The 16,948-nt window shown below is 40.9% G+C and overlaps 2 protein-coding genes across 2 annotated transcripts; both read right to left on the bottom strand.

Annotated features, from left to right (window-relative positions):
• Positions 1-276: 276 nt before the first annotated feature.
• Positions 277-9,841, bottom strand: sft2d2b (SFT2 domain containing 2b). The gene is made up of 8 exons (XM_076303360.1): positions 9,601-9,841; positions 8,921-9,010; positions 7,811-7,896; positions 4,874-4,955; positions 4,670-4,705; positions 4,385-4,443; positions 2,174-2,203; positions 277-1,726 (listed from the first exon to the last, which is right to left on the bottom strand). The coding sequence occupies exons 1-8, from the start codon at positions 9,667-9,669 to the stop codon at positions 1,687-1,689; spliced, it is 492 nt and encodes a 163-aa protein (XP_076159475.1). The 5' UTR covers positions 9,670-9,841; the 3' UTR covers positions 277-1,686.
• An 871-nt stretch (positions 9,842-10,712) lies between these two features.
• Positions 10,713-16,939, bottom strand: LOC143142460 (uncharacterized). The gene is made up of 4 exons (XM_076303359.1): positions 16,217-16,939; positions 13,357-13,620; positions 11,566-11,664; positions 10,713-10,827 (listed from the first exon to the last, which is right to left on the bottom strand). The coding sequence occupies exons 1-4, from the start codon at positions 16,379-16,381 to the stop codon at positions 10,720-10,722; spliced, it is 636 nt and encodes a 211-aa protein (XP_076159474.1). The 5' UTR covers positions 16,382-16,939; the 3' UTR covers positions 10,713-10,719.
• Between the last annotated feature and the right edge of the window lie 9 nt (positions 16,940-16,948).

The raw sequence follows: 16,948 nt of genomic DNA, 5'->3' as shown, positions 1-16,948 counted from the left end.
TAAGGACTGGAGACCGAAGCTCTCGCAGCTGCCGCAATATTCTTCTAATCACTGACTGTTCAGACGCGGAGATTAGAGGATTTGCAGACTTAAGGCACATAAAAGGTCTCTTCGGGGGACATCTAGAAGCAAATATGAACAAACCATGCAGAGGCTTTAAACGCGCACCAATCAGTGACCTTTCGAAAGCCACCCAGCAGAGAGCGCGTAAACGGGGGCGCGTTTCGCCGTAATCAACTATGGGATGAACAGAAATCAAAATGCTGACTCTTAACCTTGTTTGCAAAGTAAGTATTTATTATACTGAGTAATTCGCATTTACATTTCTCAGCGAGTGTAACAAAGTAGGTTTACTAGGATAAAGTTAAGAATATATATTAGAGCCCTTGTCAACTATGGGAAATATGGACCCCTTCTTTCACCTTCACAATCTGGACTCAGAAATGAGTGATTCTAGTCACAATTAAGACATAAAACAACCGGTAGGCTATTAATGTCTGAGAAATTGAATTACCAAAGCCTTTTACATAAAACCTACACTAACATCTACACAATTAAAGTAAATTCAGTCGTTATTTATATTTGAAACAATTTTAGCAAAATAAAAACATTTTATGCCACATTACAAAAACACACTCATAATCAGCTTAACATGATTAAACACAGACATAATTATAACCATGTACTTAAATATGAATACGTACATATCTAGGGAAATGTGTTTAGCCCATTTTTCGGTCTCCACCAAAACCAGTACAAAATGTACAATGTACAAATTAATTCTAATCAAGTCACACTGAAATTATTGGGTCATAATAACACAATTATGCCCGAACTGCACATGATGGATCTGGAATCTTGGAGGGTGGAGATCAAGTCATAACAAACTAGTCACACTTTTCCAAGAAATGTAAATGACCAAGAGCACAATGAAGAAAGTCTAGTCAACAGCTCAGCTTATATCTTTGCACCTCTAATAAATGTAACTGATGTTACAAATCTGAGATGATCTGAGTAATTGTTCTAATTGGCCCTGCTAGCCAAGTGAAATGTTCATCTGAAATAAAATACATTCCAAGTAACATTCCCATTAACATTACTAGATGGTAATGAAATAATAAAATCATTATCATACAATGCAGATTTTAGATTTTGGAAATATACAATATATAAAAGCACAATGTATTAGAAATGACCAAAGACCATGATTAACAGCCTGTGAAAAATGTATAAAATGTAGTACAGAAATGACTAAGCCCCAATGAGATACAGGTAGCATTAAGTAAGTTTCAGACATTCTAGCAGCTAGCATTCATCTGAGACTGGCTGTACTCTTACAGTGTCCTCCTCACACCTCTTGCTGTAAGATGACCACCACTAAGTGTCCTTAGGTATGTGTTTGTGTGTGTGTGTATGTACAAGGCTTTGTGTTTTAACACCAACACACCTCTGGAATAGGTCCAGTCGCGCAGTGAAGGAGAGGCACTGTGTGTGTGTGTGTGTGTGTGTGTGTGTGTGTGTGTGTGTGTGTGTGTGTGCACGTGTGCCTGCCAGGTGGTAGGAGGATGCTTCAGCAGCGTCGGCGATCAGAGTCGTGTTCGGCACCTGGGACGTTCGGGGACATCAAGCCTGTCGTCTGGCCTCAGCATCCTGCCCAACCAAACACTCGACGCGTTCAGGCCCAACTCAGTTCAAACATGCCGAGAACAACTTCATCACCGCATCCCTGCAAACAACCATCCAAACAACAACCAACCACATCAACAAACAAACAGTAAGCATATAAATAAACAAATAAATAAACAAACACTAAACACAAACAAGTATGTCCAGCCAGCCAAAACCGCCCACATAGTGGTCAACGGTGCCAGCAGGCAGAGGCTGCGAGTGAATGAAAGCTCTGACCACGTCACCCCTTTCAATTAAAACCACTGCTCTGTACACACTGGCTTTGTTTGTGGGGGCTGGTAAAATGGACATTTATTTAAAAAAAAAAACAAAAAAAAACACAGATCCCTCATTTATGGCCAAACAGACAGCTCGAGGTGTTACACAGAGCATTCACCCATGGGGGAGAATATACGGAGAATGGTAGTGTGTCTGTGTTTCTGTGGTTTAGGTATTCATTCTAAACCGCATTAATTCAGTTTAAAAATGTAATCAAAATTCTCACCTTGCAAAAGGAATGTAGGACAAACCGTACCTGTAGCAAAAGAAAACATAGTAATAAAAACACATTGTAAGCATCGTAAGCATAAGCAATCCATATGCATTAACTATCTACTCTCATGCTTCTGGACTTCTGTACTAAACGTCACCAATATTTAGCAGAGTTTTAGCATCAAAGAATCAAACCTGGGCTAACCAAATTATCGGGCAGCGATGCTTCCACTGCTGCACCACTCCCACATTACTATGCCACTCCTCCAATGACCTACTGTTAACTTTGACCATGGTCAATGAAAGTGTATCCAAACAGAACCATAATAACAGTGGAAAAGAGTGAAGCCATCATGAGGTAGCATCTTGAGAACAAGTATGTGATAATGTTTCCTGATGGACATGGTGAAGGAGGATGGGGATGTGGGAACAAAGAGATGATCGGTTGCCAGGTCTCAGTGCTCCATCTCTGACCCACCACAATGGGCCTTGGCTAAAAGCTACACACATAATTGCCCCTGTTGTTGCTGCAGTTCAGGGGCGTCACTAGACCTTATTCACTGGGGCACGTGCCTTAGTAAAAGTCTCCAGTGCCCCAGTAAAATTCTAGCGCGGCTCTAGCTGGAAACGGCATTCATGAGCGCATCTCCGTGCCTGCTTTACTCATGGCTCGAGCCTGTCACTTACCAGCCAATAAAAAAAAAACAAGGAATAAAGAAAGGGGCCATAATAGCCAATCAGGAAATAGCATCTCTGTAGCTGGGTAAGATTGAACGCAACAACCAATGAAAATCGTTCACATGATTCTTCCGAGTGTTTCGTTGTACTGCACACACATACACTGTGGAATCGGCTGGAGCCCATTACATCACTTTGAGCACAGAGTAAGTCTTCCCCTAAAATTCACAACTTGTTTGACAGAAAAAATGACAAGTTGATCGCTGTTAGAGAGTGTTGCACATAACTAGCATCTGTTTTTCAATGCTTAGCGTCATTGTAGCCTTAGCAACAGTTTACCAGCTTGTGCTCTCTCACTCACCATGCGTAGGCTGCATGCACACATGCGGACAATTAACAACGATTTATACTATACTGTAGAAAGAGTCCTGTAAAAGTAGCCTATACTGTTTGTTAAGCTGTCCTACTGTAAAACTAAACATAGCCTTCTAATAAACTATATAGAGATGGACATCATAAAATTCTTCCTGAACAGAGGCAGAGGGAGAGGAACAGTGAGGAGGATGAGGGAGGTATGATCATTTTGCCCACATTAACGGTAACATTAACATTTATGCTGGTAATAGCCAGTGCTGTGATTTGATCAATGATTTAATGGCAAACTCAAATAAGTTTGCTGCATTTGCAAATGTAGCCTATAATAATACACAGAATCAGATAGCCATCTGTGTAAATTATTATAGGCTACATTTGCAAATGATCACCAAAAGTCAGTATGAAGGCTTTAGTAGGCTATTTAAGCTACAAAGAACTGCAGTATTGCCAGGATGTCTATAGGACCCTTGCCTGGGAGGGAAGTATATCTCAATTTTGACTAAAAATAAGCTTCCCTTGTGTTAGTAGGAAAGCCTATTAAATTAATGCAGTGAGTATAGGCCTTATGCCTATGTGTTTGGATGTTGCTGGATAGTGGCTGCTACAACAATTGAGTGAGAGAGTGCTGGAGGAGGAGAAGGAGGAGAAGAAGGTCGAAGAGAGGGAGAAGAGAGGGGAGAATGTATTTATTTCATATTGCGCGCACAGTTATTTATTTAATTTTTTTTATGTATTGGGAGTTGGGGGCCTGTGCCCCAGCAAAGCTCTAGGTCTAGAATCGCCCCTGCTGCAGTTGTTGTTTTTTTTTAATACATTTATCTATTCTCTGCCAAATAGGCACCAGTACAAAATGTCCGGTCTATGTAGGGAAAATATGGAAAACAAATGCAGTTTATGTTCATGTTTTTACACAGAAGAACAAGCATCAAGCATAACTATGCGCTTCCTGTGTCTTCTTAATGTTAAAGTTAAGAAAGGATAAGAACCGGTTTTAAGCAGGTGCCTTTATCGAAAGCAACTTTAAAAAACCTATCTAAAATGTTCAGCATTCATTTATTGTCAAAAGAGTTTTGTTCCAAATATTTCTGCTATAAATAACTGGAGACAGGTCTAGACTACCATGAAGAATGGATCCCTCCACTAAGAAGGAACTAGTCATAACATAACTTACCAGGCAAAGGCCAAGAACTGGAGAATGCAGAAGAGCAAAGCAAGGCCGTTGTTCTTCCACTAGTGATGGATGTAGAAAGAGATTATTTATCATTTAAAGTCATATGGTCGTCTTTACTGACATTTGACCAATGACATAAGTCTTTGGTCAAATGTCAGTAAATACGATGTTTAGGTACACACACACACACACACACACACACACACACACACACACAGACACACAGACACACACACAAACTCCCCCTCCCGATGTTTAGGTACTCTAAAAGGATGATTATCTTACCCAAAACGCTGCACAAAGGGTCAGTATGAGACATGTCTGCAGAAAACAATAGATGGGGGTCAGGATAGACATCTTTGAATGAGAGTGTATATCATGTCACTAAAAAGTACAATCCAAATGTATATGTGATTATATAAAGTACCGGTACATTGCTTACAATGTACTTTTTGTGTGTGTGTGTGTGTGGGTGTGTGTCCTTCTCACCAGCATAATAGCCGTAGCCAGTGCTCTAGTCTTCTCGCACATCCTTTTCAGCTGGTTTAGTGGACCCATCAGGAACATTGTGCTACACATACAGTACATATCATATAGGACATAATACAATATAATCAAGCAATATTAACATGCTCTGTGTGACATATGTAAGTTTCAACTATATTGAACACACTCTGTTATAGTAAGTATGTATATTTTATGTAAGTATGTAAGTACATTTGATTCATAAAGCACATTTAGCCCTCAGAAGTCAGGATCAGTTTTGTTGAAAATCTTGAATTCAATCTTCACACCACATTGTCACACCGATGCAATACTACAGCCTGGCCTACTGGTTAGGGCTTCGGACTTGTAACCGGAGGGTTGCCGGTTCGAACCCCGACCAGTAGGAATTGGTGAAGTGCCCTTGAGCAAGGCACCTAACCCTTCACTGCTCACCGAGCGTCGCTGTAGCAGGCACTGCATCGTGATTAGTGTGTGCTTCACCTCACTGTGTGTTCAGTGTGTGCAGAGTGTGTTTCACTAATTCACGGATTGGGATAAATGCAGCTCCAAATTTCCCTCACAGGATCAAAAGAGTATATATACTTACACTATACTTATACTAACATTGCCATAAGCATTAAAGCCTTTTTCTATTCCCTGCAATACACTGACAGTTAACAATACTGTTAGTGTAGTACCTAACATGAGTGGAATGTTCAGGTGTGTATAACGTTTGGTGAGGGCTAAACATGGTGCTTGAACTAAGTCCGCAACATTTACGTTACGAGTCATTCCGTGTCAAATCAGACAAAATCCAAGAAAAAAGTGGCAGCAAAGATTTTCCTCAAAGTTTGTCTACACAATGTTTAGGTTCCATAACTAAAACCTGTAAAATATTTTTGTTAAATTCTATTGTTTTCATAGTCTTTTTATGTTTCTCTAGAAATGTAATCCTTTGTTAATGTTGTCCCAAAATGTGAAGTCTCCAAAACAAAAGGCCATGACAATAATAAGGATAAAACAAGGCGTGTTGTATTTTTGCAATTTAATTTGCAATTTTCATGCAACTGAAATGGTATGTGGGGTAGCTAGTAGGACCATAAAAATCTATGCGGAAATAGCTAGGTATATGGACATTTTGTGTGTAAAGTACCTAGGGTTGAACGAAATATTGCGATTGCGATGCGATTGTTTGATATGCGATTATTTTTAACATAACATTATGCATTAATTCATTACCTGTGAGATGAAATGTTTGCGCCGCCAACCCCCTTGGATATCGCAAATGCCCCCACCGTCACTGTACTCCAGTAAACAAAGTCCCTAGTGCACATGTGAATGGCTGCAGTGCTGTGCAGCCTAAACAGTCCTGAAGTTTTAATCATCAGCTGGACAAGTTAACGAAGTTACCAGCCAGAGGTGCAGCACAGGGTAATTAGGAACTAGAACCAGGGACATGGCAGGTTCAAGCAAAAGGTAACGAAGAGGTTTATTTTCAACCAAAGTAGCTCTACTGATAAGACCGTTCTTGACACTGTTAGCTGGTCCTCTTGTTTACGTTTTTTGTTTCTTCAATGGTCAGTGTGAAGAGTCGGTGGCGCGTCGGCAATGCTTTGGTGACGTCATATATTGCGAAGCGTAATCGCAGCCTTTGCGGTTCGAAAATCGTGTTTCATCATATTGCGATATTATCGCAAATGCAATAAATCGTTCAGCCCTAAAAGTACCAATATTGTACCAAGTCTCATTCACAGAATAAATGGAGCTCCACAAAAGGAGCACAATGCTATGCTGTGTTTCACCTGAGGGGGCGCTAAAATCTATTGTTTATATTAAATGTTTATTTTGGTATTCCCAAAACACCTGTAACTACATGCATTTATTCTGTGAATGGGACTTCATACAATACTGGTACTTTACACATTAAATATCCATATACTTAACTATCTCCAGTTTTCCACATGGTCCTAAATAAATCGATTTTTATGGTCCTAATAAACTGATGTATTTGAAGAGGAAATAGTGACTGATACCAAATGAAAAAAACATTTTTTAATACCACAATAATATTTTAATACCACAATATCACACTTAATGCACATTTTTCCGAAATCTAGGGCCTTTTCGAAAGCCAGGAGACATTTAGTACAGGCTTTAAATGGTTTACACATGCTTTTTATGAGTTGGTCCTCCACCCTAGAAAATTTGAGGAGGTTATGAGGTTAGAAAATATTTGTCAAGATAGTAATGCCCAAACATGGCACGTGTTTTTCAAGCTGTAAAAATGAAAGAATTTCAATGTCTGAAAAAGATATGAAGACAAAAGATTTGCACAGAAATATTTCACGGGCCTTGGTTTTAGGACCCATTGATGATATAGACAAGGTTTGAAAAAAAAAGACGGTGCAGCAACCTTGTCTGATTTGACACGGAATTACTCTTACTACATGACGGCACAGCTATAAGAAATATCATTCTTTTGCCAAGAAACATATTTCTCCTAGCGGAATGGTTGCCAAGCAACACAGAGATGCAACTCTAACTTCCGACCGATTTGTGGTACAGTAATATAGAATGTAATTGCCGTAAACATAAAGGATTGCAGAGTGTTTTGCAATGGCTTTGAACCATAGACATCTTCTATGACCTAAGTCAATGCTAGGGTTCAACGTGATTAAGCCAATCATAATCAAAGACTGGACCTACATTTTTATGCCCAGCAACATACACAGAAACCAGAGCAGTCAAACAAGGCAGAAAATGATAGCACGCCATCAAACACACCATCTAAGACCCTTGTAAACATCACAAACAGCCTGATACCACTGCATTTAGACATGCACTCATATGCATACTCTCTAAAAATGGTATTACACCTTACTCTCGCACAGTATATTTTTGAATATTTATTTGAATGTTCTGTATCACAAATGAACTCACCTGGCCAGAGAAGCAAAGTTTCCACCAGTGTACAGAACTGCAAACACAGCCAGACCTGCACCCGGAATCCACAATAAACATGTTCCCTTCGAGTGAAATAGAAAAACACTAATGAGAATACACTAATTTATCATAACTATTATTTTGTCATATTTATAGGATAATCATTAAAAAAATTTTGACCAGAAAAGCAAAAATAAATCAGTTTGGGGCTACAAAGATATCAGAACAATTTAAAAGAATTCAGTTTTCTACATCTATCTTTATTAGCCTCAGGCATATTGAATATTCGCCATACTAGGCATACTGTATATGCTGTATTGTACAGTATACTATTTTCCCTAACTGTTAATGTGTTGGGTCGGCTTGAAGCCTAACAACAATATGAAATTGTTAGACATTTTTTTATAACTTCCATTTTTAGAGAAAGTCAGGGAGCCACTAAAGAGCGGCTAAAGGCCTGCATGTGGCCCTCGAGCCACAGGTTGCCTACCCCTGCTCTAGAACAGTGTTTCTCAAAATGTGGTTCGCAAGCTATCCCAAGTGGTCCGTGAGCAGACGTGGTAAAATATAATATAGATAAGTTGTTTGCAATATTTTACCAACTTGTATGTAAATCCAAACAGTTCTGCAACACTGCCTAATCTAAGCTATGGCAGTTTAAATCCTCTGACATAAATAAGCAAGGTGGTTAGTGAGTAGGCCTATTGTGTAGTATAGCCTACTGTTGAAGTAGGTGTTTCTTTTTTTATCGAGGTGGTCTGTGATTTAAAAAAAAAAATATATATATATATATATATTGGTTTGTGGTCCTTGGTCTGACAAAGTTTGAGAAACACTGCTCTAGAGATCGCCTTGAAGTGAGGTACTGTTTAGTTGTGGTTGCAGAAGAGGTTTAGAGAGTAGGCCAGTATGTGTGCAACACACTGTTAGTCAGCACACTGTTTGATATGTGACACAAAAAAAAGTTTCCAATGTGATTCTACCCAGATAAAAAAGATTCATTGCTGAACACATAAATGAATTATTATATATTATTAAATGAATAGCAAGATAGATGCATTGTAATACTAAATGAAAAAGGTTTAGGCCTACTGAGTGGCATCTTACCAGCACAGAGCAGAGAACGCCCAGGACAAAACAAATAGCAAAGCCCTTGACACGGGTGCCCCAGCTCAGGGTTGAGGCATCGTTCACGGTCTGTAAGAGTCACACCCACAGTTTTAAAGCAGTTCATTCAAGGCAGTGCCAGTGCCAGTGCCCCCCCCCCCCCCCCCCACACACACACACACACACATAGTTTTAGATGATAATATAGTCTACCCCAAGTCTGAATTAAGATTTGTATCGATAGTCTAAAATAGTTTCAGCGTTTTTCACAGGGCGTAAACCTACCACCCACACACATAGCCTAGCCTACTTAAAGCTGTTCTAGCCTACTTAAAGCTGTTCTAACTTTCTATCGTTCTCGGCAACCTGACTTGGCATGCATGGCAAAGAAGGAAGGGGCTCCCTCATGTAGCAGCCCAGGCCCACTGCTTTTGTGAAACATTTTGACTCTTGTCGTTTAAATCAAATTTGTATGTCAGTCACACTAGAACGAATGCATGGTCCGGAAACCGCTCAATCAAACAAGCACATATGACAAATTGAGTTGAGTTCGTAGGCTATGCCTTTCCTTTGTAAACTAATGCACGCTATTCAATAGCCCCACGTAGCCAGCCAGAGAGTAAACAAGCTGTAGCCTAGGCAAGGCAAGGCAAGGCAAGGCACTTGGAAGCGGCTTGTACCTGTAATATGTTGCTGTCGTCATTAGTAGTACCATCTTGTCCACTCAAAACTTTTTTTAATTTGTCCATGTAGGTCCAGGCTAATCAACCTAATTTCCACTTCACGCCAAACTCTTATCGTGTGCTTCGAAGCAGCAATGCACGGGCATGGAAAAAAAACCCTAACAGACTGAAAACAATGACCAATGTCTGCCTTTTCCTGGTCGAAGTACAACAGGTGAATTCGAAACCTAGTCGCATGTAGCCACAGTAACAGTGCGCTGTGTGTACGTCATCACGCACACTAGTGCACGCTGATAGTCTACGTGACCAGAAAAAATATTGCTTAATGGGTCTGAACTTTGAAACATCGTTTATTTATTTAAAATACTACAAATAAAACATATTATGCAATATATTGATTTGGATTGTAATAATTTCACTGTGAAGTAGAAAAGGCCTACATTGTGCATGTCAAGATCAGGAAATGCGTGGTCATAGGCCTAATCAAACACAGCCTATCAGACAACTGAATTAAGCTGATAGGCCTAGCCACTGAGAAATTGCGAAACATCAACATAATTATGTTAGTGATGTGACTCCTTAAAACAACCACATATAGCCCACAACACTCCCCTATACAAACACATTTCAGTGGCATAAACATTCCAATTGATATTAAAGGGAATAATGCAATATTTGACCTCTAACCTACACACTAAATTATACCTGATGTCTTCCCTCTGTCAACACTACTTTTTAAAAGACATATATCAGGCAACTAACATACAATCATATTTACATGTATGTACACAGGAGCATTTTTTTCCTTCAGTGACTGTCCAAAATAGAAATACTTCCAATTGTTGCAAGTCTACAAACAAAACCTATAGCCAAAATTATGGTGGAAATTACAATTACAAAAAAAAACAAAAAAACAGAACAAAATCTGTTTATTGTCCTTTCTGCTGAACAGTTGTCAGGAATGAGTCTCTGCAGTTTAGGTTTCCTTTGATCCAGGATGTGCTGGTGAAGTTGCTGGTGAAGTGTGTGTGTGTGTGTGTGTGTGGGGGTCTGGGTGTGTGTGTGTGTGTGTTTGTGTGTGTGTGTGTGTGTATGGGGGGGGGGGGGGGGTCGTAGTTAGGGCACTTTGACACGAGTGGACGTCCAGTATAGAGGCTCGGGCATGGCCACGTGCACGCGGCAGGTGGGGCAGGCCTGCTTCCTCCACAGCCATTCCTCTATACACTGCACAAAAAACATCACACACACACACACACACACACACACACACACACACACACACACACACATAGTTAACAGTATACATATACATGGCAACAACTAGTCCTCGCACTCAGAGTAAAGATTTTAGAGAACACACTGAATCGTGTAGAGGGGACACAGAAAAATTCTTCTTCCTACTCAGTCTTATTGATTAATTGAATGATACTTGGCAGACTGCATCAGGTGGCGTTTAGAATGTGTTTCCTCTTCGGCTTTGTTAAAGCAACACCAAAGTGTTTTTTGTACCTTAAAATAATGTTTCCAAAATTGTTTCAGTGGTTTATCAACTCGTAACAGGGTGAATGGCACTTCTGCATTCGCTTCGCGGCCCTCTATCGGCTATAACTGCACTATGTAAGTTTGCCAGATCGGGTAGCGGATCTGTTCGATGGAATGAGACATAAGAAACTACAAATTTGACTTGCATGATGTCGCAATACATCGTACTTTCATAAAATCATGCAACATATTCTACCTTGTCTATGGACATCATTATTTGCAAAGCCGGTGCTGGATAAGCAAATAGCGTGCGTGCGACAGAGGAAAAGTTATTTGGTTTTGCTTTAAGATTACCTACACTTTACTGAATGTGTTTTGATGAACTAAATGGAATATACCTACACTTTACTGAATGTGTTTTCATTGGACAAAATGGAATATTCCTTCAATAAGAAATAGAAGGAGATGGCAGGCACATACCTCCGAGTGAAAACTGTGTGTGCAGTGTAGTTCCCTCACCCCTCCCCCACCTTTGTGGAGATCATGATGACAGATTAGGCAAATGCTGTCCGCATCGCTCTAGAGAGAACAAGAGAGAACGAGAAAGAATGAGTCAGAAAGTGGTTTAAGAAACAAAATTGTCATCCAGCTAGAATATACTGAGCCCAAAATTATGCTGTTGAAAGATGGTATATACAAATTTAGTGTAGGCAAGAACTACAATTTACATAGTTTCATGTCCCATAAAAAAGCATTAGGTATAGCACTTAAAGACAGAATACATCAGTTATGTGACAGTTATTTGGCTCAGTAAGACAGTAAGTGTCTGCCAGTCACCACGTATTTAAGGCAAGCCAAGTTGATTTATATAGCACATTTCATCCACAGACACAATGAAATATGCTTCATACAGTATACCGTAAATAAAAACAGGCTAGATCATTGTTAAAACAATGCTCCATGCTGCTTTGTCCCACCTGGAGCAGCAGGGGAGCTATGTTCGGCTGCTCTTCATAGATTTTAGCTCAGCTTTTAACACCATCCTGCCCCACAGACTGGTGGACAAGCTATCAGGCCTCGGACTACCACACTCCACCTGCCTTTGGATTAAGGACTTTCTGACAGACCGCACTCAGAGAGTACGAGTAGGCCACCACACCGCCACCGCCCTTAGCCTCAGCACTGGCTCACCCCAGGGCTGTGTGCTGAGCCCCCTGCTTTACACCCTCTATACCCACGACTGCACCCCCGCTCACCTCAGCAACACCTTGGTCAAATTTGCAGATGACACCACAGTAGTTGGACTCATCTCCAAGGGGGATGAGTCCGCCTACAGAGACGAGGTGGAGCGTTTGATGGGGTGGTGTGAGGCCAACAACTTGCTCCTTAATACAGCTAAGACCAAGGAGCTCATTGTGGATTACAGGAAGAAAAAGACAGACACCAGCCACTGGTGATAAAGGGGGACTGTGTGGAGAGGGTCACAGACTTCCGCTTCTTGGGAGTCAACATCATGGAGGACCTGACCTGGGGCATCAACACCACTGGGCTAGTGAAGAAGGCCCAGCAGAGACTTTACTTCCTGAGAGTTCTCAGGAAGGACAACATCCCTCAAAAGCTGCTGGTGTCATTCTATCGCTGCTCAATTGAGAGTATTTTGCTATATTGCCTCTGTGCTTGGTTTACAAGCTGCACTGTGGCACAGAGGGAGAGGCTCCAGGGGGTCATTAAGGCAGCGCAGAAAATCATCGGCAGCACTCTACCCTCTCTGGATGAACTGCACCGTTCCTGCTGCCTCAAAAAGGCCGATTCCATCCTGAAAGACTCATCACACCCCGGTCACAAACTGTTTCAACTACTGCCATCAGGCAGGAGATACAGATCCATAAAAACCAGGACAAATAGACTAAGAAACAGTTTCTACCCAACAGCCATAATCTCACTGAACAGTGCTACCAAAGCATAGCTTTATGTTTTACATTTTATGAATGTGGATGTGTATGGGTGGGATATGTGTGGGGTGTAAAGTTTTTATGCACTTTTTTTATGTCATTTTATGTCCATAGTGACTTTTTTACTTATTTATTGCTACTTTTGCACTGAACAAGGAATGCACTTAATTTCGTTGTACCTGTGACGATGACAAATAAAGATATTCTATTCTATATTCTATTCTATAAAACAAAGCAAAGTACATGCAATAGCATAATTAAAAGAGCATACACTAAACATAAAATAAGAAAGAAAAAAAAGAGCATGACCAGAACCCACCAGAGACATGACGTTTCTGCCCCTGAACCGGGTCTTCTTCTCTGGTGTCTCCGTGACCTCGGGGATTGTGGGAATGGCAGGCGCCCGCCTCTCTCTCTCAGGGGTGCTGTTGGCCTTGGGGCACACGTCACCGCCGTTGATGCCCGCGTGGCATGCCCGGTAGTGCTGCCGTAACTCGCCCTCCTTCCTGGTGCTGTGGCTGGCAGGATTGGGGGCCATAGTGGCGTTGTGCAGGTGTTGCAGCTGCATGGCGCTTAATGTGGCCTATGAGGAAATGAACAAAGAAGAACAGCAAGAGAACACATCAATTGAATACTGCAATTTGACTAAACATATGACTAAAAACTAACTTCAATAATTATGAAAGTTACAGAGTAGCAACTATACCATTGCTACTTTGCCGGTGTTGCAACCAAATATTACAGATTTCAACATGAAGGAATGCATGATTGAATGGATTAGTGATTCACTTTTTATTTACATTATAATTAAAGTTAATGAATCACCTCTGAAGCTTGGATAGTGCTTTTAGACCTCCGGCTTGCTATTGAAAAAATAATGGAGTGTAATTTCTAGGGAGCTGCAGCCCACCCTTTCAGACTTTAAAACAGAAAGAAGGAAAGCAGGAAGCATACATTTTGTATATTCAGATTTTACTCAATCTCAACCCATATCTATTGACGCCTAGCAATGGAAAATATGTAAAATACTAGTGACCCACCTCCCACATCAGTCACATTTGTTAACAGTGTGATTTTCAGTGTGTGTGTGTGTATTTTGTTTGGACCACCATAAAGGGTCTACAGTACATGCAACCTGATTACGTTATGTTGACAAATACAAATTGGCTTAGAGTTGTGGTTGTGCCTGTTGGGGTCAAGTTATAATTAGTTTACACGTAGCTTTGTTGACAAGTATGTTGACATCTACTCACTCGGCTGAATATTGTTGAATCGTCATAGGTGGTTTGTTACTGTTACTATTTGCACATTGCACATGACCAATTTGTATGTTTTATCTTATATAGATTAGTACCTTATGCTGATTAGTGCTGCTGAATTGTAATATTGATTAAATAGCAATGCAACAGGAAAATATGCTCTTTTGAATCCTCATTTGTGATTTCATAAAGAAAGCGAGAGGAGAGAGAGAGAAAGAGAAAACCTCCACTGAGATTTCCAACTTGCCAGTTGAGTTGTCAGATGGATTAACTGGTCAAATCAGTGAGGTGCAATTCTGGGTCACTTTATCTGAAGAGTGCAGCATGAGACATCCTTATTCTTTACACACACTGGACACTAATGGACATTAAACCTAGACTTAAATAAACATTCTGTTATCTCAATAATGTCTCACATGACAACATTGCATCAATCAGAAACCAGCACAGACACGAGGTGGCCCCACCCCTGTTTTGTGTTAAAAAAGTGAAACTAAATTTCAGCACCTATTCTGAATCGGATCCAAGTGATCATGTTGATCAAGGACCAAAATGTGACAACCCTCTACCTTGTCTGAAAATCTGACGCACATCTGGTCAGGACGCACAGACAGACAGGTAGAAGAATACAGTAACAAGAGTAGGTGGTGGTAGCATAGTGGCTAAGGAGGAGCTGGGCTAGCATACGGTAGCCTGGGTTCAATTCTTGGCTTCCGCCGTTGTGCCCTTGAGCAAGGCACTTAACCCCAAGTTACTCTGGGGAGAAGGGCCCTTGTAATATAATTGACATGTGTAAGCCGCTTTGGATAAAAGTGTCTGCCAAATGAATAAATGTAAATGTAAACCAACAGTAACAAAGCTGGACTGTCCTGAAATACACCTCACTAAGATGGACCTCCTCCTGATGGACAGTAGCCAGAGGTAACCTGACATTAAACCAAACAAACAACAACACCTTTCCCCAGCCCAAGTCAAGCTGTGCCAGAAACAACACTTTTGTGTACAACCTGTTTTGTCTGTGGGCCGTGCACAATAAATCAATGCATAAGCTATACAAACGTTTAGGTTCAGGAGCACTACATAGGCCTATGAAGCTTTTCAGTGTCTGAAACAACAAAAGTAACGTCGTACCTGCTAATTGTCCGTATACAATGGAAATAATGTAGTATTCAGAATATATGGAGCTGAAGACTTCCAATGGTATTAAACTAGTATTCAATACTGATCACAGCACACAAGGCGATATCAGTTGTTCTTAGACACAGTGAGAAGTTTTACTTATTCAGATTCCTAATCATGGATTTCATTTTAGAGGTATGAAAAAACCTAGGAAAAACACCATGATGAAAAAAGAGCAGGACTGTGAACGTTCCTTAAACTCAAACTGTATTTGTTGCCGAATAAATCTCAACATGAGAACATAGGCCTAGAGTATATCCAACTCACAGTCTCCTTTTCAAACTGAAAGAACATAACCACTGGTATTCTTAGAATCGTCACAGTTCTCTCTGCAATTACAAAAGGTTCTCACTGATGTGGTGCATTTTCAGTCACAGCTAAGAGGCCAGCTGATAGAAATAGATAGGCCTATGTAGGTTTGACATTGAGGTGAAGGTGGAATCTCTCAGCTGACAATCTTATGGCAGTAAGCCCTTGACTGATACTGAACACGTCACAAGCATAGACGCTAGAAATTCATGTTACCTGACCCAGAGATTTTAGACCATCACTCACATTACATAAACTTAAATGAAGAAGTAATTGTTCTGTATGTGCACCTACAAGGACTCTCTGGTGTGTATGTCATGAACACAAAGAGAGAGAGAGAGAGAGAGAGAGAGAGAGAGAGAGAGAGAGAGAGAGAGAGAGAGAGAGAGAGAGAGAGAGAGAGAGAGAGAGAGAGACAGAGAGAGAGCTTACCGGACAGGGCAGTGAAGCTCGACGGTTGGCAATGGATCGACGAGGTCTGGGGACATTCAAGCTGGACTTTCTCTCCGCGTCCGGCTCCTCGGTCACCACCTCTTGATCAAAACCCTGCCTCCAGGTCGTGAAGATGCTATCATCCTCCTCCTCCTTCTTATCCATTCTGACAGACTAGCTGCTCCAGTGTGTTCCAGGGGTATTTCCCTCTTGGCAGAAAGTTCCAGAAAGTGCAGGGCTCCCCAGAGGCACCTGGGACCGACTAGAAGTCCTGACGCTGGGTTTACCTGTCAGCTTCTGGTCAGGGGGAAGGCTGATTAAGCACTGGGTAATTAGACACCCCTAGGCTCTCTAGAACCATCTGGTAGGTCTGTTGCTCTAAGCCAATTCAGATGCGCTCTGAAGCAGTCAGCAGTGCAGGCCTCGAACAGCAACAGTGAATCTGCGGTAATCTGTTTAAGCGATAGGGGTAGGAGGAGGACGAGAGGGAAAGAGAGAAAGACAGAGAGAGAGAGAGAGAAAACCAGCGGTGAAATGACTTCTAATCTCTTATCTCAAATGCTTTATATCCATGACTGTGTAGGCTAATTAGCCTATTATATCATGTGAGATGCACATTAAATATTTTTCAGCTCATAATTCCACTTCCCTTCTGGCAACAGTACAACATAGCCTACAGACAAATAAGTTAGAGAATAAAGATGCTTTGTTTTTTTAATTTATTTAATTTAT

The sequence above is a fragment of the Alosa pseudoharengus genome, unplaced genomic scaffold, assembly GCF_046254945.1.
Source record: "Alosa pseudoharengus isolate Yale_2024_CS ecotype anadromous, Long Island Sound unplaced genomic scaffold, YU_APseudo_1.1 YU_APseudo_1.1_scf_24, whole genome shotgun sequence".
In the NCBI taxonomy this organism is placed as follows: domain Eukaryota; kingdom Metazoa; phylum Chordata; class Actinopteri; order Clupeiformes; family Clupeidae; genus Alosa; species Alosa pseudoharengus.
This window is presented reverse-complemented; position numbering and strand designations above follow the sequence as displayed.